The sequence below is a fragment of the Podarcis gaigeae genome (genome assembly GCF_964106915.1).
Source record: "Podarcis gaigeae genome assembly, chromosome: 13".
Lineage (NCBI taxonomy): Eukaryota > Metazoa > Chordata > Lepidosauria > Squamata > Lacertidae > Podarcis > Podarcis gaigeae.
In genome coordinates this window covers 201605-228553 of record NC_139689.1, presented here as the reverse complement: position 1 = coordinate 228553, position 26949 = coordinate 201605, and the positions used below count along the sequence as shown (strand labels likewise).

At 46.0% G+C, this 26949-nt stretch overlaps 1 protein-coding gene and 1 long non-coding RNA gene across 2 annotated transcripts; one reads left to right on the top strand and one right to left on the bottom strand.

Annotated features, from left to right (window-relative positions):
- Positions 1-1688: 1688 nt before the first annotated feature.
- LOC310828814 (uncharacterized protein) lies at positions 1689-24635 on the bottom strand. Its single transcript, XM_083706714.1, has 6 exons — positions 24568-24635; positions 22796-23222; positions 22516-22597; positions 15616-15692; positions 14197-14323; positions 1689-4036 (listed from the first exon to the last, which is right to left on the bottom strand). Exons 2-6 carry the CDS (start codon positions 23210-23212, stop codon positions 2640-2642), a joined length of 2100 nt encoding a protein of 699 aa, XP_083562840.1. The 5' UTR covers positions 23213-23222; positions 24568-24635; the 3' UTR covers positions 1689-2639.
- Positions 18502-19426, top strand: LOC310829405. The gene is made up of 2 exons (XR_014557256.1): positions 18502-18576; positions 19302-19426. It is a non-coding gene; the product is annotated as an uncharacterized lncRNA (long non-coding RNA).
- Positions 24636-26949: the final 2314 nt, after the last annotated feature.

Below are 26949 nucleotides of genomic sequence, written 5' to 3'. Positions count from 1 at the left end.
ATTGTATTTTAATATTTTGTTGGAAGCCGCCCAGAGTGTCTGGGAAAGCCAGCCAGATGGTGTGTTTATCATGGAAAAGGAGAATAAGAGGAGATATGAGAGCCATCTTCTTCTTCTTTTTTAAAATCATTTTTATTTATTTTCCAATAGAAAACATCCAATTAAACATCTGATCATAATACTTCAATTAAAAGCAAAAAAACTAAAATAAAAAAGATCAAATTATAGTCCAAATTGTATTTATTAATTTATTGGGGCTCCCCATGGTCTGGATCTCTGGAGCAGATCTTAGTCCTGCTTCTCCTTGTTGTTTCCTATTTTCCACATCTCAATATTAACGGTCGGTAATTTTTTGCTCCTGGGCCCAGGATTCTCATTCATGTCAAACACCATATACAGTGGTACCTCGGGTTACATACATTTCAGGTTACATACACTTCAGGTTACAGACTCCGCTAACCCAGAAATAACCATGCTCCGGTGGTGCGGCGGCAGTGGGAGGCCCCATTAGCTAAAGTGGTGCTTCAGGTTAAGAACAGTTTCTGGTTAAGAATGGACCTCCGGAATGAATTAAATACTTAACCTGAGGTACCACTGTACTTTCATCATCCGAATATAACTTTGTTAATATAATTTTTTTTCCAATTGCCTTTTTCTCAGTTCAGCTTCGTCTGATTCCGTTCCAATTCCAGGATGTTGTCCAAGTCTGTTATCTTTGATGGGGCAGCAACTCCTTAATTGTCCAACCTTCCTTTTGAACTTTGTTAAACCAGTACCTTCCAAATTAAGTTATTAGGCAAAACTGTTTGCAATATTAAACTGTGTTCCATGGTATCAGTCATTTGGCAATCGATCGGCCTTTGGAAACCGCACTCTCCCCCCCCCCGAGCCCTAGCGGGGGCTGCTAGACATCCCTTAGCTTTTTCTTTCACTCATAATGAATATAAAAAGCTTCTGCAAACAGCTGCACTGTGTATTGTTCCAAGTAGTTATCTTGATTCATCACAAAGTCAGTCAGCACACAGCTCCTCTTATCTCAAAGAAAGGAAGAGATATAAAATTTCATGCTGTGTCACTAGTAGAAACTAGTGGAAACCATCTTGTCTCTTCCTGCATCTCCGTCAGATCTCTCAAATCCGAAATGAAACCTAGCGGTTAAATGCCTAATTATAAATAAAAGTCCATCTGTACTCTTTTTAAAAAAGTTTTAATTCTTAATGAGGCTTGACATAAAAGACCAATTATAATTGTTGAGTATATATAGAGAGAAAACATAGCAAACGTAATCCAAACACCATGATGAGAATCTCTTTGAAGTCCAAACTTAACCCCCAGGAACTGTACACTTCTGCAGGTTTTTCCTCACGCTCCTTCAATCCAGCCGTGTCTGTTTATCATCCAGATCTATTAATATTCCCAAACAGATTCTCCTGGCTATGAGAATGACATCGAAGGAGTGCCAGTCATTCCGTGCTCGTTGACCCAGTGTCCTGCCGGCTGCACCTTAGTGGACAATCCGCGGGTCTTTGAGACAGTCCTCCCCTACCCTGTGGAGGCTGCCAGGGCTAATTACCTCCATATCAGCCCTGAATTATTGGAGCGGCAGGGGTCCGATCTTGTGGGAGTCCGCCAGTTCCAACCGCCAGAAACAGGAAGCCTTGAGAGGCATCTTCTAATAACTAAAGGGCTGTGCCATGGAAGATGGAGCAAGATGGTTTTCTCCTGCCACAGAGGTTAGGACTGAGGCCATTGACTTCAAGTTACAGGAAAGGAGATTCCAGCTAAATAGCAGGCATAACTTTCTAACAGAAAGAGTGATCTCACTGTAGAACAGACTTCAGCAGAAGGTGCTGGACTGTTCTTGATTGGAGAGGCTGAATGACGATCTGTCACAGACAGTGCTATTTTTCTAGAAAAAGAGGTGCCAGAACACACCATGAGCTTCTCCCTTGTTTTCCTAGAATGGCAATGGCACCCACCTGAGAGGAGCCAGAGCAGAGCTCTGGTGAGCTCCAGCTGAATAATATCAGCCCTGGTCATGGATGCTTTAGCTGAGCTTCCTGCAATGCATGGGGTTAGATTAGATGACCCTCAGAGTCCCTTCCAACAGTGTTTTGGTTGTTTAGTGGTGTCCGCCTCTTCGTGACCCCATGGACCAGAGCACGCCAGGCACTCCTGTCTTCCACTGCCTCCCACAGTTTGGTCAAACTCATGCTGGTTGCTTCGAGAACACTTTCCCACCATCTCGTCCTCTGTCGTCCCCTTCTCCTTGTGCCCTCCATATTTCCCAACATCAGGGTCTTTTCCAGGGAGTCTTCTCTTCTCACGAGATGGCCAAAGTATTGGAGCCTCAGCTTCACAATTTGTCCTTCCAGTGAGCACTCAGGGCTAATTTCCTTAAGAATGGATACATTTGATCTTCTTGCAGTCCATGGGACTCTCAAGAGTCTCCTCCAACACCATAATTCAAAAGCATCCATTCTTCGGCGATCAGCCTTCTTTATGGTCCAGCTTTCACTTCCATACATCACTACTGGGGAAACCAGAGCTTTAACTTTACGGACCTTTGTCGGCAAGGTGATGTCTCTGCTTATTAAGATGCTGTCTCCGTCTTCCAACACTATGATCCTACAATTCAACTATTCTCCCTGCTGAGAGTTCTTGGATGGAAAGTGAGGTTGGCCCTCTGAAGCTCTTTCCACATTCCAAGCGCTGTTATGGTTTCTCCCCATATGGATTCTTTGATGGGAAATGAGATTGTCCTTCCGACTGAAGCACTTTCCACATTCCAGACACTTATAGGGTTTCTCCCCTGCATGGATTCTTTGATGGGAGGTGAGATTGGAGCTATGATTGAAGTTCTTTCCACATTCCAAACATTGGTATGGTTTCTCCCCTGTATGAATTCTTTGATGGGAATTGAGACTTTCCTTCCAACTGAAGCTCTTTCCACACTCTTGACATTGAAATGGTTTCTCCAGTGTATGAATTCTCTGATGAGCAGTGAGACTTTGCTTCTGGGTGAAGCTCTTTCCACATTCCAAGCACTGATATGATTTCTCCCCTGTATGAGTTATTTGATGGTTGGTGAGAGTGGAGCTCCGATCGAATCTCTTTCCACATTTTAAGCACTGATATGGCTTCTGCCCTGTATGAATTCTTTGATGTAAACTGAGAGAGCCACTGTGACTGAAGATCTTTCCACATTCCAGACACTGATAGGGTTTCTCCCCTGTATGGATTCTTTGATGGGAAGTGAGACTGACCTTGTGACTGAAGCTCTTTCCACATTCAAAGCATTGATAGGGTTTCTCCCCTGTATGAATTCTTTGATGGATAGTCAGATGATTCTTTGTACCGAAGCTCTTTCCACATTCCAAGCACTGATATGGTTTCTGCCCTGAATGAATTCTTAGATGGACCGTGAGATGGATGCTTTTTCTGAAGCTATTTCCACATTCAAAGCATTGATAAGGTTTCTCCCCTGTATGAATTCTTTGATGGGAAGTGAGAATGGCCATGTGACTGAAGCTCTTTCCACATTCGAAGCACTGATAGGGTTTCTCCCCTGTATGAATTCTTTGATGGGAAGTGAGACTGGAGCTTTGACTGAATCTCTTTCCACATTCCAAACACTGATAGGGTTTTTCCCCGGTATGAATTCTTTGATGGGAAGTGAGACCGGAGCTATGACTGAATCTCTTTCCACATTCCAAACACTGATAGGGTTTGTCCCCGGTATGAATTCTTTGGTGGGAAGTGAGATTGGAGCTCTGACTGAATCTCTTTCCACATTCCAAGCACTGATATGGTTTCTCCCCGGTATGAATTCTTTGGTGGGAAGTGAGATTGGAGCTCTGACTGAATTTCTTTCCACATTCCAAACACTGATATGGTTTCATCCCAATAGGATTTATTTGATAGGGAGTGGAAAGGGAGATGGAGTTCTCTCCACACTCCAAATATTCATATGGTTTCTCTACTGTGTGAATTTTGTCATGGTCTCCCTTGTTCTTCATTTCCAATTCAACACCACCTGCGATGAAGAGAGAAATGGATTAGAACCTCAGAAATAAATACAGCCCCAAATGATTGGACAATGAAAATTAACTTTTGTGATAGTGAAAGAACGGAAGAGGGTTAGGCATGAGGTCTTACTACAGGGTTCACTGCCTTTGTTGACTGGTATTCATGGACGTATTTGCGGGAACCTGAGATGTGCAAAACCTGGCTCTTTTCTTGAATGGATTTTGTTTGGCCGAATCATGGAATTTTCTGCATCTCTATTGTCAGTCACCTGTTTGTTGCTCCATTTCCAAGGTCCATAGTCTCTTTGGTCAACCAAAAACAGACAGAAGCAAAAACAAAAACTCAAATCCTGACAAAATCTACTTTCACTTGCCTAAAAATTCTGAAAACTAAATTTATGAAGGCCTGGGCACTTCAAAGCAGGCTGATCAGGATTTTTTTAAGTCGTAACTGGAGGAGGAATTTTCACAGATGAAACAATCCATACCCCTCCAGTTATGGTGACCTGTGAAGTGTTAGAATCCCAGGTGCTGTAGGTGGTGCTGTTGAGCTCCAAAAACATCTGGCTGGTTTCTCATTTTGAGATGATTGATAGATAGATAGATAGATAGATAGATAGATAGATAGATGATAGATAGATATAGATAGATAGATAGATATAGATATAGATATAAAGATGATAGATGATAGATAGATATAGATAGATAGATAGATGATAGATAGATAGATAGATATATAGATAGATAGATAGATAGATAGATATAGATAGATATAGATATAAATAGATAGATGTTTGCTTTCGTAGATTTTCACGGGTACAGGAATGCAGGTTTTGGTGTCCTCGGGTGTCTTCCCGTGTAAAAGTTGGGGTGTCTAGGCGACGTTTCGACGAGGTCTCACTCGTCATCTTCAGGCTGGTGCTTTCGGCTTCTTGTTACTGGAACAGAGCGGGATCTCAATGTTTGAGTTCCTATAAATACTGTAGAGGGGGTGTGGTGTCTAGCCTCCAATGTTCTGGGCAGAGAGGAAGTTCCCAGGCTAGTGTGCCTTTTCTTCTTTTGTTCCTTAATTACTTGAGAGATACCTTGAGTGATTTCTTGAGTGATATCCTGAGTACCACTTAGGTGGGTCATTAGGTGTGGATTAGTTGCTAAAGTCTTTGTGTCTTGACCTCTTGAACTTTGTGAAGAGTTTTCCTGAGAAGATGGCTGTATTGCACTTAGTTGTGCTTTGGCTTGGCTTCGTGTATAGGGGCGAGCTGTGGTTTTGTGCACCCCCCCTGCAATCCCTACACAGATCTGGCTGACACAAGCCACAAAACCACAGCTCGCCCCTATACACGAAGCCAAGCCAAAGCACAACTAAGTGCAATACAGCCATCTTCTCAGGAAAACTCTTCACAAAGTTCAAGAGGTCAAGACACAAAGACTTTAGCAACTAATCCACACCTAATGACCCACCTAAGTGGTACTCAGGATATCACTCAAGAAATCACTCAAGGTATCTCTCAAGTAATTAAGGAACAAAAGAAGAAAAGGCACACTAGCCTGGGAACTTCCTCTCTGCCCAGAACATTGGAGGCTAGACACCACACCCCCTCTACAGTATTTATAGGAACTCAAACATTGAGATCCCGCTCTGTTCCAGTAACAAGAAGCCGAAAGCACCAGCCTGAAGATGACGAGTGAGACCTCGTCGAAACGTCGCCTAGACACCCCAACTTTTACACGGGAAGACACCCGAGGACACCAAAACCTCCAAATAGATAGATGATACATAGATTGATCTATGGAATTTCAAAGCAGATATTATCATCCAACTGGGAGCCTTACCGAGGGAGGCCATGATCCCACGATTCTCCTCCATGACTTCCTTATGCAAAGCTCTCTGGTCAGGATCCAACAATGCCCACTCCTCCTCCGTGAAATGCACAGCTACATCTTCAAAGCACAGAGGACCCTGAAAGGAAAAAGACAAGGGTCCTCCTCTAAGGCAGTCTAAAGATTATCTACTACACTTTGCGGTGGTGTTTCCTGCCTGTTCATTTCTGTGTTGTGTTATTTGCAATGGGGATACTAAAAAATGCTGAGCAAAGGTCCACTAGGCCGTACCACTTGGTCCCTGCAGGGATGGCACTCTGAGGGTTGGCCACCACTGGGTGTTTTTGGACCACAAACTGATACACAAGTCTTAAATCTTGGACCAGCCAAAAAGGATCTGGGGTAAAATTCAAGGCTTGTGAATAGGTATTACTGACATGGCTTGCAGTTTTTGGGACAGAAAGTATCGGTCTAATATGCCAAGATCTTTCCTATTCTATTGATTCAAGAAGGTTCTGGAAACTTGTCTGGGTCTCACAAGCTACAAGCTGCAAGCGTCTAGTCTCTAGATGATCAGCAATTTTTTCCATTCTGGCTGGAAATGAGCAGAAGTTTCCTGATATTTGGGTTATTCCTTCAGAGAAGCTGAGTACAGCTGGTTGAAGCAGGCCCTGTTATTTTTCTATCCCAAAGCCATGCTGCCTATAAACAGAGGCCAGAATTCCTCTGTCGTGGATGTGAATCCAATTATGGCTTCCTTTGGAAGAGGATACTGTTTGGTACAAGGAAATGGCAGGTCTTTGCTGTATTTTAATTTGACTGCTGTGGCAGATTCAAGAGCTGCACAGGGTTAAATTCCAGCCCCCACAACCAAGGGGGTATCTCGTTCTTCAGCTCAAGGGGGAGGCCTGTAAACTCTCTTTCCTGCTTAGCCTCCTGCACTATCCCTTCAAACTTAAGCATTTAATAATTATGGGCTAATACTTGCCTGGATCTGCCTGGGGTCTCCTTGGACTTCATCTAAGGTGTTGAACACTGATTTGGCTATTGAAAATAACTTGCTAATGCTTTCTCCATCATAACAAATATGCGGGTTTAGGGCATTCCTGATGTCAAACATGGATTTGTCCTTAAAGAACCCATTTATAACTCCCTTCATGTTGGGAGGTTTTCCAGGTAAATCCCTGCCTATGTTTTATGGCGGCTACCAGACGGACGTAGCATTCAGATGGATGTTCATCTGTGTAGTCCTTGTACGACGGTTTACGACATTACACTGTTTGCTGACTGGCAGGTTTGATGGCATCTAGGATGGTTTTCTTAAAAATCTTCAGGCACTAGGATCCATGATCAGTGTCATAGCCCTGGGTGGGCTTGTTGGCTATGGGGTTCCCCATTGATAAAATGGAGGTAAGTCAAGGTCTCTGTCTCCGAAATGGCACTGGGACCCTGTTTTGGCCTGGTTTAAAGGTGGGGAAAGGCTGGGGATGAGGATCCACTCTGTACTTTCCCCATGCTCTGTTTTGGGGTGGGGGAACCTCACAATGACCAAAAGTCAACTTCACGGGTCATATGGAGGCAAAAATGAAAGGACGTCCTCACTCTTCACCCCATGGTCTGTTTTTTTGGGGGGGAGGGGGTGTTGGAGAATCTTGGTCACTGTTTCTATGATATGTCAACTGCTTAGAAGCCCATCGAAGCACTCAATCATAAATATATAAATAAAACTACAAGTATTGATAAATAATACTAGCAACATGCAGAAGGCTAGTAAAGGTGAGGAGGCTGTTTCTGATTTTCAGCAGATAGACCTCCTTGAATGGCACTTTCAGCCTTTGTTTGGGACAGCTTTGACGAAAGCAAAGAGGGAGAGAGGGATTTCTTCATTCCCAGAGGAACCCTGGCTGCCCCACTCCTGAGCCTCTTTCCCCACAAGGCTCCTTCCTCCTACCTGATCTGCTTCTACAGCTGCTGCTTCCTCTCCACCACCAGGAAGAGACGGGTGAGGAGGTCTTGCTGGCATTCTTCTTTCACCTGAGAGACAAAGGTTAGTTGGAAGCCAGGAGCGCATGCTTCTCTGAGATGTACATTTTGACGGGCGTACAAATTTCATAGTTTTGTTGTGCTATTCTGGGCTCTTGGGCCCAAATGTCTCCCCCCCCCCAAAAAAAAAAATTGAAAGGACTCAGAGATTACTTTCAAAAGCAACAGAAAGACCAAACAGGGAAGAAACTCCTTCCGCCTTACCTAGTGAACTCTCTCTGGTGTCCAGCGGAGTCCTCTCTGCCTCAGAGTAATTGGAGCCCATTTCTGCAACCAGATCCTTTTCCTGAAAGAGCAACAAGGATTCCAAATTGAGAATGCAGAGAAAGGCTAGAGAAGGAAGGGCAGAGGCAAAATCTTTAGGGGCATCTCATGTCATTCCTTGGATGCTCCCCCCCCCCCAAAAAAGGATGAGCAATTAGTATAGGCTTTTAGTATGTTCTTCCTCCTGTTTGGAGCCCCTTGGGAGCATCCAGAGGAAAGTCTCTCTCACCTGCTTCTTCTCCTCCGCCTGACTCAGGAGGAAACCTTCGGCCAGGGCCACTGCCTGGGAACTGGTCTCTGCTCCGCATTCCCTCACCCAGCTCTCCATCTCTGGCGGAAGGACAGCCAGGAACTGCTCCAAGATCACCAGGTCCAGCATCTCAGCTTTCGTGTGCCTTTCTGGCTTCAGCCACTGGTGGCAAAGGTGGTGGAGTCGGCTGCAAACCTCTCGAGGTCCTTTGGCCTCCTGGGAGCAGAACTGCCTCAACTGCTGGCTCTGCGCCTGTGAGCGAAGGGTGTCCTCCTCTCCCAGGAGCTTCTGCACTGAGTTTTCCCATAATCCCCGACTGCTCCCAGTTTCCATGGCATGGCCTCTTCCTCCTTCAGGGCCAGCTGAGTCTCTCTCATCCATCTGACCTCTCAGGAAGCCTGCAAGAGATCAGAAGGAAACTTTTTACAAAAGAAATCCAAAAATCCAAATTAACACCTAACATTCAAAAGCAATTTAAAATAAATCCTCCCCCAAACAAAACAGCACCCACCGGAGTTAAAACTCGATCACTGCTACAACAATAACTGGAATTTCTAGGCACCTATTCATTGTATAAAGCAACGTATGAGTGCACTAAAACCATGTGCATTTACAAAATACACATTCAGGGGCCAAACAGTTCAGCCAGATGCCTGGATCAGGAGTAATCATAATCATAATAATAATATTATCATTTCCCATTACAAATATATTCCCACCAGAGAAAAAGACACACTTTCTACATTCAGCTACCTTCCAAAATCCTTTTCCTGCATCAGAATCTCGGCTATGATCTTTTCATCAGGTCAGTGCCTTGAATCCATTCAGTTAATCCATTTCGGGAAGCCCCGCTAAACCAGCACTGCAGCTGCCAACGTCCAGGCTAACAAACGCAGCTGCGCTTGATTTTGCGAGCAGGTAGAGGAAATAAAGTCTGCTGGGGGGGGGGGGGAGGTGAGGGGTTGCCTGGATGGATCAGCTGAACAGGGCGCCCTCCCGGGGGGGGGGGTCTCAGCTCCCCGGCTCTGGACCCGAGGGGATCCTTGCAATGCCCTCTCTGCGGAGATGCCCTGGAAGACGGGCTGGAAACGGGCCCACCATCCCGCGGCCAGATTATGGGCTGGGATCCCCTCTCGAGTCATGGCATAGTTATACTCCCCTTTATTTCTCCAATGAGCTCAAGGGGGCACCCATGGGTCTGTAGCTGCACACCTCCTGGGAACGAGCCCCCGCCCTGGCTTTGCAGAGATGGAGGGGGAGGACCCTCGGCTCCCTGGTTTGTGGGGTGGGCGGGGGGGCAGTGAAGCCCTCTTCTCCCCAATGCCCCCTCCGGGGGAAGAGAGAGGAGACTCACCAGCCTGCAGAAGGCGCCGCCGAGGCAGCATTTGCAAAGGAGACGACAGCCCCCTCCCCCTCTTGCAGGAAGGGAGGGGGAAGGGAGGACCTGCCCCCCCGCCACACTTTTATATCCTGTCCTCTCTAGGAATCCAGCTCAGCTCTTTTTAACCCTTGGCAAGCCGTGCGCACCCAGCTCACCCTTCTCTCCCTCTCTGCGTTTTCGCCTCCAGAGCAGGAGCCCAGCAGAAGCCATGTGTGCTGCGCAGTCAGAGAAGTTTTCGGGGGGGGGGGGCGGCGGTTCTAATCTGCTCCCTCCCTTGTGTTACGGAAATGAAAGGGGGGCACATCTTACTGAACGATGAGTCCTGCCACCTTCCTTCATAGTGGAGAAGCACTGCATTAACCCGGGCTGTAAACCAGCACGTTCAATCGATCAAATAGAAGCTCAATATTGTCGGAATGTTCAGGGAGGCAGAAGAGGATATATTGTTTAGTAATATCCTTCCTAACTTGCCTAAGCAAGTTCAATGACTTAGCAGAGTTTAAACACTCCCCCTTCAAACACACAGCGGTTAACTTGTTGCCAGCTCGTTTGAGCTTCTAAATATAGGATTTCTGGTAATTCCCTTTTGTCCCTCTTAGAAAGAATAGACACGACAATCTTATTTAAAGTCAGTAAAAACAAGTTTACTCACAGTATCATCAGTTCACAATTGCATTTCTGAAGGCAGACTTAGGTTACAAAATATATACAAGTGGCACTATCCCATACGGGGTGCTCTGTTGGCTGGAAGGAAACAGGGCGTTTCTAGCTGAAGAGCTGTTGCTTCTTCATAAAAGCAAGATGGAGAAGACAGTCCAAGACAGGAAGTGTGCTCCCTGCCTAGCCCTTTTGTTACCTGGGCAGGTGAGGCCACGCCCACCTCTAGTCACATGCAGATGAAGTTTGTACAAAACATCCCCTTGCATGTCCACTCTAGGAATGTTTTGCATGACGACTATGTCCCACAAATATATAACACTGAACTTATGTTACTGCTTGATGAATGGAGTCTGTGTTTTATGAATGGAGTCTGTATTTTGAGAATTACCAAAGATCGACCAGCGGGGAGCTCTGAAATCCGACAGCTAACCAATCGGGTATTACCAAACAGCGCCCCTATTGTGCGAAGTAGGTAACTACCAGGGAGCGGTGCAACGCCTTCAGCCCGGCAGCTCAGCCTTTGCACGGTTGACTGAGCACCAGCTTCTGTGTAGATAATGGCGAAAGCTGGTAAATTGTATCTCTTCTGCTTTCGATTGCCGGAACCTCTTACATTGTTGCAAGAAAGCGTCAAATTGTATTCCTTTGCCTTTGACAGTGCCGATGGAGTACTAACCTTTGAAAAGGCATATTAAATCAATGCCTTAATCAATTCTTCCCATTTCAATGACATTTTGCTTCAAAAGGGAAGGCAGACTTGGACACCACCCTCCTCCATAATCCCTGAGACATAAAGTCATGTACACAGCACCCCTCCCTTGAGGGAAACAATGGACATCTGCTGATGGGTTTGCTCAGGCCAGGTGTTCCCAAAGCCCATCCTCCCATCCTTGAGAAGGCCAGAAGACAAGGATATGCATTGGTAGTTTTATTGTTCTTTAGGTGGCGGCTACTTAAGGTGTCAGTAGGGATGCATGTGGCGCTGTGGGTTAAACCACAGAGCCTAGGACTAGCCGATCAGAAGGTCGGTGGTTTGAATCCCTGCGACAGGGTGAGCTCCTGTTGCTCGGTCCCTGTTCCTGCCAACCTAGCAGTTTGAAAGCAGTCAAAGTGCAAGTAGATGAATAGGTACCGCTCCGGCGGGAAGGTAAACGGCGTTTCCATGCGCTGCTCTGGTTCGCCAAAAGCAGCTTAGTCATGCTGGCCACATGACCCGGGAGCTGGACACCGACTCCCTCCGCCAATAAAGTGAGATGAGTGCCGCAACCCCAGAGACGGTCACGACTGGACCTAATGGTCAGGGGTCCCTTTAACTTTACTTAAGGTGTCTGGAACTTAATCTGATAAGTGGGGCAACTTGACAAACTTGGGTATCCTCACAACTCTCCTCCCTCCTTGTATACCAGTATACCCGAAGGATACCTGAAGGAGCCCAGGATACCTGAAGGAGTGTCGCCACCCCCATCGTTCAGACCGGACACTGAGATCCAGCTCTGAGGGCCTTCTGGTGGTTCCCTCCCTGCGAGACGTGAGGTTACAGAGAACCAGGCAGAGGGCCTTCTCGGTAGTGGCACCCGCCCTGTGGAACGCTCTCCCATCAGATGTTAAAGAAATAAACAACCATCTGACCTTTAGAAGACATATAGAGGCAGCCCTGTTTAGGGAAGTTTTTAATGATGATGTTTTAATGTATTTTTAACCTTTGGTTGGAAGCTGCCTAGAGTGGCTGGGGAAAACCAGCCAGATGGGTGGGGGTATAAATAAATAATGATGATGATGATGATGATGATGATGATGATGATGATGTATCAGTGATGTATGAATGATGCTTCTGGAAATGCATTCTGGGTAGTGTGTAACCTGTGTTCAGGGTTCTTACTCCTTGCAGGGACCTATTGCACAACTATAAAGGTTGTGGTCTACGGACTGCTGTTTTGCTTTGTTACTTGGTTAGAACTTCCTTCTTCTACTGACTGCGGAGACCTGCGGGAGACTTGCACCCCAACAAGCTGGTCTGCTGAGTATCCTCGCACCCCAGGATTTCCCCTAACATTTGAAAACAGAAACAGGAGGAACAGCTTGTAGGAGAAATTGGAGCATGGAAAATGGAGTAAGCTGGTTTTCTCCTGCTGCAGAAGTTAGGACTGAGGCCATTGATTCAAGTAACAGAAAAGGAGATTCCAGCTAAACAGTAGGCATAACTTTCTATCAGTAAGAGCTAATTCACTACAGAACAGACTTCACCAGATGTTGCTGGCCTGTTCTTGATTGGAGGTTTTTCAGCAGAGGCTGAATGGTCATCTGTCACAGACAGTGCTATTTTTCTAGAAAAATGGTGCCAGAACACACCACGAACTTCTCCCTTGTTCTTTGAGAATGACAATGGCACCCACCTGAGAAGTGCCGGAGCAAAGCTCTGGTGAACTCCAGTTGAAAAAACCCAAACACTTCCTGCATTGCAGGGAGTTAATCTACATGACCCTCAGAGTCCCTTCCAACACTATGATTCTGCAATTCAACTATTCTCCCTGCTGTGAGTTCTGGGATGGAAAGTGGGCTTGGTCCTCTGAAGCTCTTTCCACATTCCAAGCACTGTTGTGATTTCTCCCCTGTATGAATTCTTTGATGGGAAGTGAGATGGTCCTTTCTGCTGAAGCTCTTTCCACAATCCAAGCACTGATACAATTTCTCCCCTGTATGGATTCTTTGATGGGAAGTGAGATTGTCCTTTCTACTGAAGCTCTTTCCACAATCCAAGCAGTGATATGGTTTTTCCCCTGTATGAATTCTTTTATGGAAAGTCAGATGGACACTTTTTCTGAAGTTCTTTCCACATTCAAAGCATTGATATGGTTTCTCCCCTGTATGAATTCTTTGATGGGAAGTGAGACTAGCCTTGTGATTGAAGCTCTTTCCACATTTGAAGCACTGAAAACATTTCTCCCCTGTATGAATTATTTGATGGGATGTGAGACCGGAGCTCTGATTGAAGCTGTTTCCACATTCCAAGCACTGATATGGTTTCTCCCCTGTATGAAGTCTTTGATGGGAAGTGAGATAGGATCTCCGACCGAATTGCTTTCCGCATTCTAGGCACTGATACGGCTTGTGCCCCATATGAATACTTTGATGGGAACTGAGACTTTGCTTGTGGGTGAAGCTCTTTCCACATTCCAAACATTGATAGGGTTTCTCCCCTGTATGGATTCTTTGATGGAACATGAGATTGCCCCTTTGACTGAAGCTCTTTCCACATTCCAAACATTGATAGGGTTTCTCCCCTGTATGAATTATTAGATGGAAAATGAGACTTTCCTTGCGGGAGAAGTTCTTTCCACATTCCAAGCACTGATGTGGTTTCTCCCCTGTATGTATTCTTTGATGGGAAGTGAGATTTGTCTTCCAACTGAAGCTCTTTCCACACTCTTGACATTGAAATGGTTTCTCCAGTGTATGAATTCTCTGATGGGCAGTGAGACTTCCCTTCCGGTTGAAGCTCTTTCCACATTTCAAGCACTGATATGGTTTCTCTCCTGTATGAATTATTTGATGAGAAGTGGAAAGGGTGATAGAGCTCTCTCCACACTCCACATATTTATGTGGTTTCTGCACTGTGTTGATTTTTTCATGTTCTCCCCTGTTATTCATTCCCAATTCATCACCACCTGCGATGAAGAGACAAATGGATTAGAACCTCAGAAATAAATGGAATTTCAAAGCAGATATTATTATCCAACCCTGAGCCTTACCGAGGGAGGGCATGTTCCTAAGATTCTCCTTCATGACTTCCTTATGCAAAGCTCTCTGGTCAGGATCCAACAACGCCCACTCCTCCTCCGTGAAATGCACAGCTACATCTTCAAAGCACAGAGGACCCTGAAAGGAAAAAGACAAGGGTCCTCCTCTAAGGCACTCTAAAGATTATCTACTACACTTTGTGGTGGTGTTTCCTGCCTGTTCATTGCTGTGTTGTGTTAATTGCAGTGAGAAGACTCAACAATGCTGAGCAAAGGTCCACTAGGCTGTACCACTTGGTCCCTGCAGGGATGGCGCTCTGAGGGTTGGACACCACTAAGTGTTTTTGGATCACAAACTGGTAGACAAGTCTGAAATCTTGGAGCAGCCAAAAAGGATCTGGGGTAAAATTCAAGGCTTGTGGATAGGTAAGAAGGAGGTGGTATCACTGACATGGCTTGCAATTTTTGGTATAGAAAGTATTGGTGTAATATGCAGAGAGCGTTCTTATTCCATTGATTCAAGAAGGTTCTAGAAACTTGTCTGGGTCTCATGAGCTAGAAGCTACTACAAGCTGCAAGTGGCAAGTGACTAGCTGGTCAGCAATTTTTCCATTCTGCCTGGAAATGAGCAGAAGGTTCCTGATTTTGGGGTTATTCCTTCAGAGAAGCTGAGTACAGCTGGTTGAAGCTGGCCCTGTTATTTTTCTATCCCAAGGCCATGCTGCCTATAAACAGAGGCCGGAGGAAACCTGGGCTTCATCTTTCTCTATCTTTCTTCCTGGTGGGGTGATCTGTACATAGTATGTCTGATTTCCAAGTTCTTAGTCTTATTTTAAGTTTAAGATTATTATTTTTATATTGCGACTGGATTCTTAAGTACTATGCAAATCCGAAAGAGTTGAATTCGTGAATAGTTATGCTCATTTGCCTTCAGTAAATAATACTGGATGAAGCTCCTGTGCCTGGTCTATTTTTTGGGACCCTGCATTGTGTTTACTCTGCCAACAATTCATTGAAGTGATCAAAGTGATCATTGCCAACAATTCATTGGATCTTAGTCTGGATCTTTATGGGGCACATCCTTGACAATTACAAGGTGACTGGAAGGGGCACAAATGAAAGGATCTCCTCTCTCCTCACCCCATCTGCTATTTTTTTGGGGGGGAGGGGGGGTTATAAGTTCTTTGTGGTGTAAGTGGGCATTATTGTCTTGGAAGATGTTTACTAAGGCCAATTCATGCAGAAGGCTAGTTAAGGTGAGTTGGCTATTCCTTATTTTCAGCAGATAGACTTTACTGAATCACACTTTCAGCCTTTGTTTGGGACAGCTTTGACGAAAGCAAAGAGGGAGAGAGGGATTTCTTCATTCCCAGAGGAACCCTGGCTGCCCCACTCCTGAGCCTCTTTCCCCACAAGGCTCCTTCCTCCTACCTGATCTGTTTCTACAGCTGCTGCTTCCTCTCCACCACCAGGAAGAGACGGGTGAGGAGGTCTTGTTCTTCTTTCACCTGAGAGACAAAGGTTAGTTGGAAGCCAGGAGTGCATGCTTCTCTGAGATGTACATTTTGACGGGCGTACAAATTTCATAGCTTTGTTATGCTATTCTTGGCCCAAATGTCTCCCCCCCAAAATTGAAAAAACTCAGAGATTACTTTCAAAAGCAACAGAAAGACCAAATGGAAAAGAAACTCCTTCCTCCTGGGACTTCCGGAGGCGGCGCGAACGGCAATGGCGGTCCTCTTCCTTTGGTGAAGGGGAAGCTCCGTGGGAAACGGGTCGTCCGCTACGGCGAAGCGGAGACCCACGTCGGAAACCCACAGGCAGCAAAAGCCTGTGGTCTCGGGACCCGGCGGGCACCTGAAGCAACCCCTGAAACGTTGAAGGAACCCCGTAAGGGGCTCCGGAACGGGGAGGGGGTAGCGGTGCTGTGGGTCGTTTCGCAAGCTACGGAGTGAAGCCGCGCTGCTGCTGCCAGTGAGCGCTGACCTTTTTTCCTGAAACTTTCTGATCTGGAAATGCAACAACCCGTGAGTAAAGAAGGACTTTATTAAATTGGAGACTAAATTTTATTGAATTTGGCTGAAAGCGGAGCGACGAAAAACAGGAAGTCCGTCTTCCGCTGTCACTGAACTTCAAAGCAAAGAGCTGGAGGAGTGGAGGCAAAGAAAGAACTTTTAACCTAACTGATCTGAGCAACCACTGAACTTTTCCGTAAGCGAATAAGGACTCTAAGCACTTGATATTATGCTCTATACTTGCATTATGATACCTTTCTTCTATTGGGAATATAAATTGAGTAAGGAACCCAGGTGCTGGAGCTGCCTGAGCAACTGAGCTGTCAGTCTGCAGATTTGGTTACTTTGAATTAAGAATTGCAACAATCTGAGGGAGTTTGGACTTGCTACTTTGAAGCATCATTTGAAATACCAGTATGCACTGTCTGAAACAATGTGGCTGCTAATACTAACTCTGCTTAAAACCTGTTACTGAAGGTTCCTGGACTTTAAACTTGATTCTAGCAATTTTACTAGAATTGATCTCTTCCCTAAAGACATTTTAAGCTCCCCCTAGAGGATTTGGGATTTACAGCAGTGACATTATTTTACTTTCCTTTTCCCGGCCTCCTGTTTGACTGTTACCATCTGGGCTGTTGTTTTCTCATGGGAACAACTCAGCTTGACCTTGACTTTTAGATAACTTTGGAATGAGTGGCGCTAGAAAAAAGGGACCAAGAACCAGACAAACAACTTTAACAACTTTAACCTCAGCTTCCCAGGCACGCAGATCATCTGTACCTACTCTGCCTTCAGAGGAAGAAGCCGCTTCTCTGCCAAAAGCAGGGGAGGAAGAAACTGAGCAATTACAATTGGAAGATATGGCCTCAGGAGCAACTACTTCTATTTTAGAGAAAATTTATGAAAAATTGGAATCTTTGGATAAGAGAGTGGAATCTCTGGATAAGAAAGCTGATGAGCAAACAGCTAAAATTGATCAAAATACAGAATGTCTAAATAGACTAACTGGACAAGTAGCACAGAACGTACAAGCAATTGGAGAATTGACGGGGGCCACAGCAGAAAATCGGAAATTGGCTGAGGATACTAGCCAAAGACTTGGAATTTTGGAACAAGAGGTAAGACCACTCTGTAAACAAGTAGATGAACACCAGGTCTATCTTTCTATGATAGAACTGCGGAATCGGGAGAGTAACTTAAGGATAAGGTCGATACCAGAAGTGGAAGAAGGCAACTTAGCTGAGTTTTTGACTAAAGAACTTTCCAAGTTTTGGAATTTAGAGGAAAAGGACTTTAAAATCGTATCAGCTTTTAGGCTTGGAAGACTTGTAAAGAAAGAGAAACCCAGAGACTGTTTGATAACACTGAGATCAAAGGAGGAAAGGGATAAGATTTTGGGCCTACATTACGGAAAGTCACTGGACATTTCGGACAAAAGTATTGAAATTTACAAGGATATTCCTAAACAACTGCTGGATCTTAGATCTGACTACCTTGAATTGGTTAGACCGGGGGTCGGCAACCTGCGGCTCCAGAGCCGCATGCGGCTCTTTAACGCCTTTGCTGCGGCTCCGGGGCGGAGGCGAGGGGAGGAGGCGCATTTTCTGGGCGGAAACACGCAAAAAGCCGCTTATGATTGGATCACTCCCTTATCTACTGCGGGCGCCTTGATCGCGCCGAAAACCTCTCCGTTTGGATTGCTTGCTGCCTATCCAAGTCGATTCGCTGCTGGGAGCCCAGCACGCTACGCAAGCTCATCGCCGCATTTTACCTTTCCTGGGGAGGACTCGGCGCACCTGGCGGATCAGGTTGTGGGCGGATGAAGTCGCGGTCGCGTGGAATTTGTGCTTTGTGACCGTTTGAAGTGGGGTTTTTTTTCTTGGGAGGCTGGGCGGCGGGAAGAGAGGGAGGCTTGTGGTAGCGTCGGGGGCTTGTCTCTAGCAAAGTAAGTCCTCGCTATTTGGTCACATGCGCAGCATTCTCCTTGTGGGGGTGAGGTGGCTTCGGCGCTCCAACGCTTGCTTAGCCGGCTGCTTTTAAAAGCGTAGGAAGCAGCTGTGCTGTTGCTGGGTAACCGGATCGCCCCAGCAGCCATCTTATCTGCCCATGTGGTCTTCTGAGGCGGCCGCCATCTTACTATAGGCAATTCCACGTGGGAGTTAGTTGCCTGAAGCCCCTTTTTAGTTGCTTGAAGCCCCTTTTTAAACTTAAGCAGGGGAAAGTTTGGTGAATAGCTAACGCTTTCCTTGGGGAACGTTATGCAACAGCTTATTGCTGGTCTTTGTCGTCCCGCCTTTGTAAACAGGCTGCATTGAAAGGGGGCATATACACTGGTCACTGTTTTGAAGGGGAGTGAAGAACACACACTCAAAAAAAGGTAACTTGTTAATGTAATGTTTATTTCTATGAGGAGGAGTAATTCTGAGGGGTCAAACAAAGAAATAATAAAAAGTGTCAAAAAAGGTATTTTTATAATGATGAGGATGACATTGGGCCCTCATTATTAATTATTATTTACATCAGGCACTGATTATGATTTATGGTACACTGGGGCCCTGATTAATTTTCTATGGCATTTTGGGGCATTGATTATTGGGTGTAATGGGTATGAGTTACTCGTGCGTAAACTGCCGCCTCTCTAGGCTTAATTGCCTTGTTAAACCGTTCTGACTGCACAGCCCATCTCCGCGTAGCTGTTTCAGTCGCTAGCAGAATCCGTCTGTGGGCGTTTCTTAAACCTCTTCCAGCATAGAAGCTGTCTGACTCCCAGTCGCCTCCTCCTCTCACTGCGCAGGAGTCTTCTGTGCAGGGAGGGCGTGGGTAGTGGAGGACCTGTGCTCTACTCACTGATGTCCAGAGAAGAATCCCGGAGCTCTCTCTCCGCTTCCCCCATCTGCCCCCCTTTATCCCTGGTGTTGCGCTGATTTCCTTCCCCCTCTACCGAGCTGCTTCTCCCCCTGGTGCTGGGTCTTTCGCCAGCATAATCTGGGAGCCTCCGCTTCGCCTCTCGCTCTGATGTCAGTTCCCTGACATCGGGCATAGCAAATTTTGCTATGGAGCCCTCTGATTTCTAATTACGTCCCTGTTTTGGACCCACGGTAGGCCAGCCATGGATAAAGGCAAGAAAAGAAAAATTTCTGAAGAAAACAGAATGTTTAATGATACATGGACAGAATCATTTGCATTCTCTACTGACAAGACTGGTTTACCAGTATGCTTAATATGTGGTGAGAAATTTGCAAACAACAAAAAGTCAAATATTGCAAGACATTTCCAGAATAAACACGCAGCCTTTGCTGAAAAATATCCAGATGGAGATGAGAGACGAAAAGCCGTTGCAGAACTTATGAGGAAGGTTGATAGGAGCAAAAATAATTTCAAGAATTGGGTGAAGCCTACAAATTCCACAACGTATGCTAGTTTTGTAGCCGCTCAGGAAATAGTCAAGCACGGGAAGCCGTTCACAGATGGAGAGTATATAAAAGAAGCATTCATTAAGGTTTCGGAACATGTATACATGGATGTATAGATTGCAAGCCTGTGTGAAAATGAAGGTGACGTCTTACAGCCCTGATGTGCAGACACTGAGCACTGAGGTTCAGGAGCAAAAGTCCCATTAACCTGGTTACCTGGTTGTAAATTAAATATTTTAATTAGCTATTAATTTGTCCTTTTTTCTTGAGATTGACAGCTGACTGCACGATCCTGTATATATAGCATTAAGGCAAGAAACAATATATACAGTGTTATATTTGTTTTAAATGTTGCAATGTTTTTGCGGCTCCCAGTTGTTGTTTTTCTTCGGAAACGGGTCCAAGTGGCTCTTTTTGTCTTAAAGGTTGCAGACCCCTGGGTTAGACTGTTGAGGAGCAATTCAATTATCTTCAGGTGGGAGTTCCCCCAAGGACTATCTTTCACTTTTAGAGGGAAGAAGGTCAAAATCAGAACATTGGAAGACAGAGATAAATTCTTGACTGCATACGGAGAGGACCTTCAAAAAGGAATTGAATCACCCTCTGGGCCTGGAGCACCAGCGGTACCTGCACCCTTGGAACCGGAAGATCCAGCGAATAAGATACCACCCCCAGGAAAATAACCAGATTTATTCAGGATGTCTCTGCAACTCTTGAGTTGGAATATAAATGGCTGCAACATCCCGGAAAAAAGGAGGAAAAATTTTCACATACTAAAAAAGGAACAACTGGATATTATTTGCCTACAAGAAACACATGTGATCAGGCTCCACAGAAAAGTATTAATAAATAAAAGACTTGGCCAGGAATTTATATCTTCGGATAGAGTAAAGAAGAGAGGTGTGGTGATATATGCAAAAGAGAGCCTGTCACCTAAATTTCTATTTAAAGATGAACATGGAAGAATTTTAGCAATTGAGATACAACATCAAGGAGAGAAGATCTTGATATTAGGAATTTATGCACCAAACGAGGGGAAATCGGAATTTTATAAGAAGTTGCATGAGACTATGCTGGATTATCTGGACTACGATAACATCATCATGATGGGAGATATGAATGGGGTCGTATCAACTAACATGGATAAGTCACAAAACCAAAATGTTACAAAAGATGGCAGACTACCAAAGACTTTTTTCGAAATGACTGACAATATGGACTTGATTGACATTTGGAGAACGAAGAACCCCTTGGGAAGAGAGGGAACATTCTTCTCTGAAGCCCAGCTGACTTGGACAAGAATCGACCAAATATGGATATCTAGAGGTCTGGCACCTAAGGTCAGAAAGGTGGAAATCTGCCCAAAGACCTGCTCCGACCATAATGCAGTAAAGATGGACATGACACTACTACCAACCGGCTCCTTTAGATGGAAGATGAATGACAATTTGTTTAGAGATCAGGAGATCACTAAGAAGGCCCAAAAAGTTTTGAAAGACTATTTTGAGATAAATTTGAACACTACGGTGGAAAAAAGAATCATCTGGGACGCAAGCAAGGCTGTGATGAGGGGGTTCTTGATTCAACAGAATGCTGTAAAGAAAAGGACACAAAATGAGAGGAAAGACAAAATCTTGGAGAAAATTAAAGAATTAGAGAAGAAGTTAAGATCAAATCCGAAGTCACAGCCAACTCTGAAAGAGATTAAACTTCATCAAGCACAGTATTCTAAATTGATAAACCAGGAAATAGAGTGGAAGATTAAATTAATGAAACAAAAAACTTTTGAATCGGCGAATAAATGTGGAAAACTGCTAGCTTGGCAGTTGAAGAGGAGACAAAAACTAAATACAGTCACAAATTTAGAGATTGAAGGAAGAAACATTCAGAACCCTGTGGATATTAGAAAGTGCTTCCAGAGATATTTCAAAAAATTATATACTCAAGGGCCGCAAGATGAGGTTGAGATTAAACAATTTCTGGAAAAAAATGGGCTACCAAAACTGTCACAAGAAAATAGATCAATCCTGAATTGCAAAATAACACGACAAGAGATTGAACAAGCCATTCAGAACATGCAATTGGGCAAATCTCCAGGGCCAGATGGGCTGACCTCCAAGTATTATAAGACATTAAAAGACTATTTGATACAACCACTGATGGAGGTCAGCAATGAAATTATGGAGGGGAAGAGGGCGCCGGAATCGTGGTAGGAAGCCTTTATCACATTGATACCAAAATCGGAAGCTGAAAAGACACAACTTAAGAACTATCGTCCCATCTCTCTCTTAAATGTGGATTACAAAATATTTGCAGACATTTTGGCAAGTAGATTTTAAAAAGTTTTAAATGAAGTAATTCACAAGGACCAGGCAGGCTTTCTCCCAGGTAGACACTTGTTTGCTAATACAAGGAACATTATTGACATCTTGGAACTTTTGCAAACAGATGCAACTGATAGACTATATGGAACTAGCCGAGATGACTGGCAGAATCCGAGACCTGGGAGAAGAGAAGGTTGAAGAAGATTGGAAGAAATTTAAGATTTTTTTTAAAAAGCACTGTAATTTGGTTGAATGCTAAGATGGAGGCTAGATCATAAATAATTGACCACCACTAAATTAGATGCAACTAGGATGCTAAGTGAGATTGAGGAAAAATCATAAACCTTTGGGAGAAATATTAGATTATAATTTAAATGAATGGGACATAAGAATGTAAACAAGATGATAAATTGCGGGCAAGAATTGACAATGATGCAAGTGGGAGGGGGAGACGTGAGGGAGTCTAAAAAGTTAAGAAAATATGTTATGATATATGTTATATTGTTCATTATTTTTGCATTTATGTTTAAAAATTTTAATAAAAATATATTTAAAAAAAAGAAACTCCTTCCTCCTTACCTAGTGAACTCCCTCTGATGTCCAACGGAGTCCTCTGTGCCTCAGAGTAATTGGAGCCCATTTCTGCAACCAGATCCTTTTCCTGAAAGAGCAACAAGGATTCCAAATTGAGAATGTAGGGAAAGGCTAGAGAAGTAACAGCAGAGGCAAAATCTTTAGGGGTATCAGATATCTTTCCTTGGATGCTTTTCAAAATGAAGGGCCATTAGTAGAGCATTTGGGGATGTTCTCAGTTCTGTTTGGAGCTCCTTGGGAGAATTAAGAGGAAAGTCTCTCTCACCTGCTTTTTCTCTTCCTGCTTCCTCTCCTCCGCCTGACTCAGGAGGAAACCTTCGGCCAGGGCCACCGCCTGGGAACTGGTCTCTGCTCCGCATTCCCTCACCCAGCTCTCCATCTCCGCTGGAAGGACAGCCAGGAACTGCTCCAAGATCACCAGGTCCAGCATCTCAGCTTTCGTGTGCCTTTCTGGCTTCAGCCATTGACGGTCAAAGCGGTAGAGTTGGCTGCAAACCTCTCGAGGTCCTTTGGCCTCCTGGGAGCAGAACTGCCTCAACTGCTGGCTCTGCACCTCTGACTGGAGAGCGTCCACCTCACCCAAGCGCTTCTGCACTGAACTTTCCCAGAATATCCCAGTACTCCCAGTTTCCATGGCATGGCCTCTTCCTCCTTCAGGGCCAGCTGAGCCTTGCTCAGCCATCTCAGGAACCCTGCAAGAGATCAGAAGAAAACTCTCTTTTTTCTGCCATTTCCTATCCATCCAAATTAGAGGTGGTAGCAAATCCTACAAAGCAAATACATTTTTTTGCTATAAAACTGACACATTGTCAGTAGAAGAGAAATGTTCTCTGAGCAATTGTGGATGAGTCTTGCTAGGAAGCAGGGCTGGATTGTACCAGAACCCAGGCTGTGAGTACCACAAGGTCCAGGTTCCAGAATGACAACATAGCGCTTGGCTCCAGGCTCCTTCTGCAACTCAGGAGCAAGGGGTTTACTCATGAGTATGCAGTCCTTGATACTCCTCTGATGATGGCAGCTATGGCTATTTTATGGTCTGGAAGGCCATATTGTATGAGATTATATGGAAATAGCACAGGTCTCTGGCTCCATGTTCCTGATATTATCTATGGAAACACAGGAGGGCCTTTTCTGGCTCCCCCCCCCCACCTGCAAGTAGTGAAGTCAGAGGGAACCAGGCAGAGGGCCTTCTCGTTAGTGGCACCCTCCCTGTTAAACTTCTTTCCCATTTCATTCTGGAGGTCCTTTCTTAACCTGAAACTGTTCTTAACCTGAAGCACCACTTTAGCTAATGGGGGCTCCTGTTGCGCTGCTGGAGCACAATTTCTGTTCTCATCCTGAAGCAAAGTTCTTAGCCCGAGGTATTATTTCTGGGTTAGTGGAGTCTGTAACCTGAAGTGTATGTAACCCGAGGTACCACTGTATTTTCCTACCAGAGAAAAATTGCACAATTTCTACATTCAGCTACCTTCCAAAATTCTGTTCCTGCTTCAGAAACTCAGCTATGATCTTTTCATCAGGTCAGTGCCTAGAATCCATTCAGTGTGTTAGTCCATTTCGGGAAGCCCCCCCCCCCCAATAAACCAGCACTGCTGCTGCCAACGTCCAGCTGCGCTTGATTTAGGGAGCAGGTAGAGGAAAGAAAGTCGGCTCCGTGGAGGGAGGGGTTGCCCAGATGGATCAGCTGAACACGGCGCCCTCCGGGGGGGGGTCTCAGCTGCCCGGCTCTGGACCCGAGGGGATCCTTGCAATGCCCTCTCTGCGGAGATGCCCTGGAAGACGGGCTGGAAACGGGCCCACCACACCGCGGCCAGATTATGGGCTGGGATAGTTATACCTCGCTTTTACTCTCCAATGAGCTCGAGGGGGCACCCATGGGTCTGTAGCTGCACACCTCCTGGGAACGAGCCCCCGCCCTGGCTTTGCAGAGATGGAGGGGGAGGACCCTCGGCTCCCTGGTTTGGGGGTGGGTGGGGGTTGACAGGGAACCCCTCTTCTCCCCAATGCCCCCTCCGGGGGAAGAGAGAGGAGACTCACCAGCCTGCAGAAGGCGCCGCCGAGGCAGCATTTGCAAAGGAGACGACAGCCCCCTCCCCCTCTTGCAGGAAGGGGGGAGGAAAGCGAGGACCTGCCCCCCCCCGCCACACTTTTATATCCTGTCCTCTCTAGGAATCCAGCTCAGCTCCTTTTAACCCTTGGCAAGCCGTCCGCACCCATCTATTGAGCCCAGACACCTGTGTTCATAGTCGCAGAAGCACTACATTACACCATGGCCATAAACCCTAACCCCAAATCGGAAAAAGGTAAAAGGCGGATCTAGACGGATCCTCGTGAATTCATATGATTTTTTTCATTCAAATTAAATAAAACCACCATGATACTGTAGACCATGTCTTACTCTGTAGGCAGCATCAAAAAAATCACGCACCCACTGTTTCGGGCGGGCCGCAGGGGCGCAAAAACACGGATCCTCATGGATCCTCGTGATTTCTGCACTAGATCAGCCCAAGGTAAAGGTAAAGGTAAAGGTACCCCTGCCCGTAGGGGCCAGTCTTGCCAGACTCTGGGGTTGTGCGCCCATCTCACTCAAGAGGCCAGGGGCCAGCGCTGTCCGGAGACACTTCCGGGTCACGTGGCCAGCGTGACATCGCTGCTCTGGCGAGCCAGAGCCGCACACGGAAACGCCGTTTACCTTCCCGCTGGTAAGCGGTCCCTATTTATCTACTTGCACCCGGAGGTGCTTTCGAACTGCTAGGTTGGCAGGCGCTGGGACCGAGCAGCGGGAGCGCACCCCGCTGCAGGGATTCGAACCGCCGACCTTTCGATCGGCAAGTCCTAGGTGCTGAGGCTTTAACCCACAGCGCCACCTGCGTCCCAGATCAGCCCAAAGCCACCATCAAATCAAACATCATGGCCAGGGGCACAGCATGCACCACAAAAATCACGGATCCATGGCTTCCTGGCGAAACCGTGGCACAAAAACGTGGTTTTGAAGCACGGGTCCTCATGGATCCTCACGCTTTCTGCATTGGGCCAACACAAACTCACTGGCAAATCCCATATCATAGCCAGGAGCACAGCCTGCACCACAAAAAACTCGGATGCACGGTTTCCTGGCAAGGCCATGGACCAAAAACGTGGTTTTGTAGGATCCTCATGAATCCTAACGCTTTTTGCATTGGGCCAACCAAACTCACCGGCAAATCCCATATCATAGCCAGGAGCACAGCCTGCACCACAAAAATCACGAATCCACGGTTTCCTGGCCGTATCGTGGCCCAAAAACGTGGTTTTGCAGCAAGCTGTTCAGTTCAGCCTCATAGTGATACTGATTTGCAGAGGGAAGGTTGGTGATGAGCAAGATCTGTTCCCATTTCCCAACACAGAGACCATAGAGCAGTTTCTTTTGGGGGCTTAACCTGTGGTGTTTCTGTTCAGAATTTCCATGGCAGAAATTGGCTAAGTGCCTTTATAAACATTCAGCTTCTCCAATCGAACTCCATCACGAAACTTTCAGGTGTAGCTGTTGGAGGTGGAGGGCAGAGAAGGTGCTAGTCCTTACCTCCCTCCTCCCAGCCCCATGATCCGTTGCCCAATGGGCTGAATTTCAGGGCTTTTGCATGTAAAGAGCAAGCTTGTTCTTTACGTGTTTAGACTCTTTAAACTTGGGAACAGATATTTGGCTCCATGACCAGAATGATCAAAAGGGTCAGCTTCTAGAGGACTGGAAAGATCATCATTGTACTTCTCCTACCCTCAGCCCTAACTCCATTGAGTACCGTATTTTTCGCCCCATAGGGCGCACCGGCCCATAGGGTGCACCTAGTTTTTTTGGGGGGAAATAAAGAAAAAAAATTATTCCCCCCCCCAGGCACGGGGCTGGGGCGGGGGGAGCCCGAGCTTCCCCTGACCCCAGCCCCCAGAACAGGCTGCTCTCCGCAAGCTGTGGGAGCCCTCCCACGGCTTGCGGAGAGCTACCAGAAGCCCGGGCGCGACTGCTCAGCACGCCCCAGGCTTCCACATGCAGGCAGCTCTCCGCAAGCCGTGGGAGCCCGGCGGGAACTCCCACAGGCTCCCAAGGCTTGTGGATAGCTTCCTGAAGCCTGGAGAGTGAGAGGGGTCGGTGCGCACCGACCCCTCTCACTTTCCAGGCTTCAGCGAAAGCCTGCATTCACCCCATAGGATGCACACACATTTCCCCTTCATTTTTGGAGGGGGAAAAAGTGCATCCTATAGGGCAAAAAATACGGTATTTTTTCTTGTGAGACTGAGTGTTTGGGGCTGATGCTGTAGCATTCTTGTCTGGGGGCTTGATGGAAAAACAGAAAAGTGACCCTCACCTAACTCTCCAATGCCCTTCAACAAGAATGCTGTAGGAAATATAGCTAAGCCCAAAGGGAGGCAAGAATTTGCTTCAGC

Bases quoted from the DNA above. Each gene is read 5' to 3' on its own strand.
- LOC310828814 (XM_083706714.1), bottom strand. From the start codon at position 23,212: ATGGCTGAGCAAGGCTCAGCTGGCCCTGAAGGAGGAAGAGGCCATGCC. The intron at 15,693-22,515 runs GTAAGGAGGAAG...TTTGTCTCTCAG, and splicing joins CATCAGAGGGAGTTCACTAG to GTGAAAGAAGAACAAGACCT. The intron at 4,037-14,196 runs GTAAGGCTCAGG...TCTTCATCGCAG, and splicing joins TAGGAACATGCCCTCCCTCG to GTGGTGTTGAATTGGAAATG.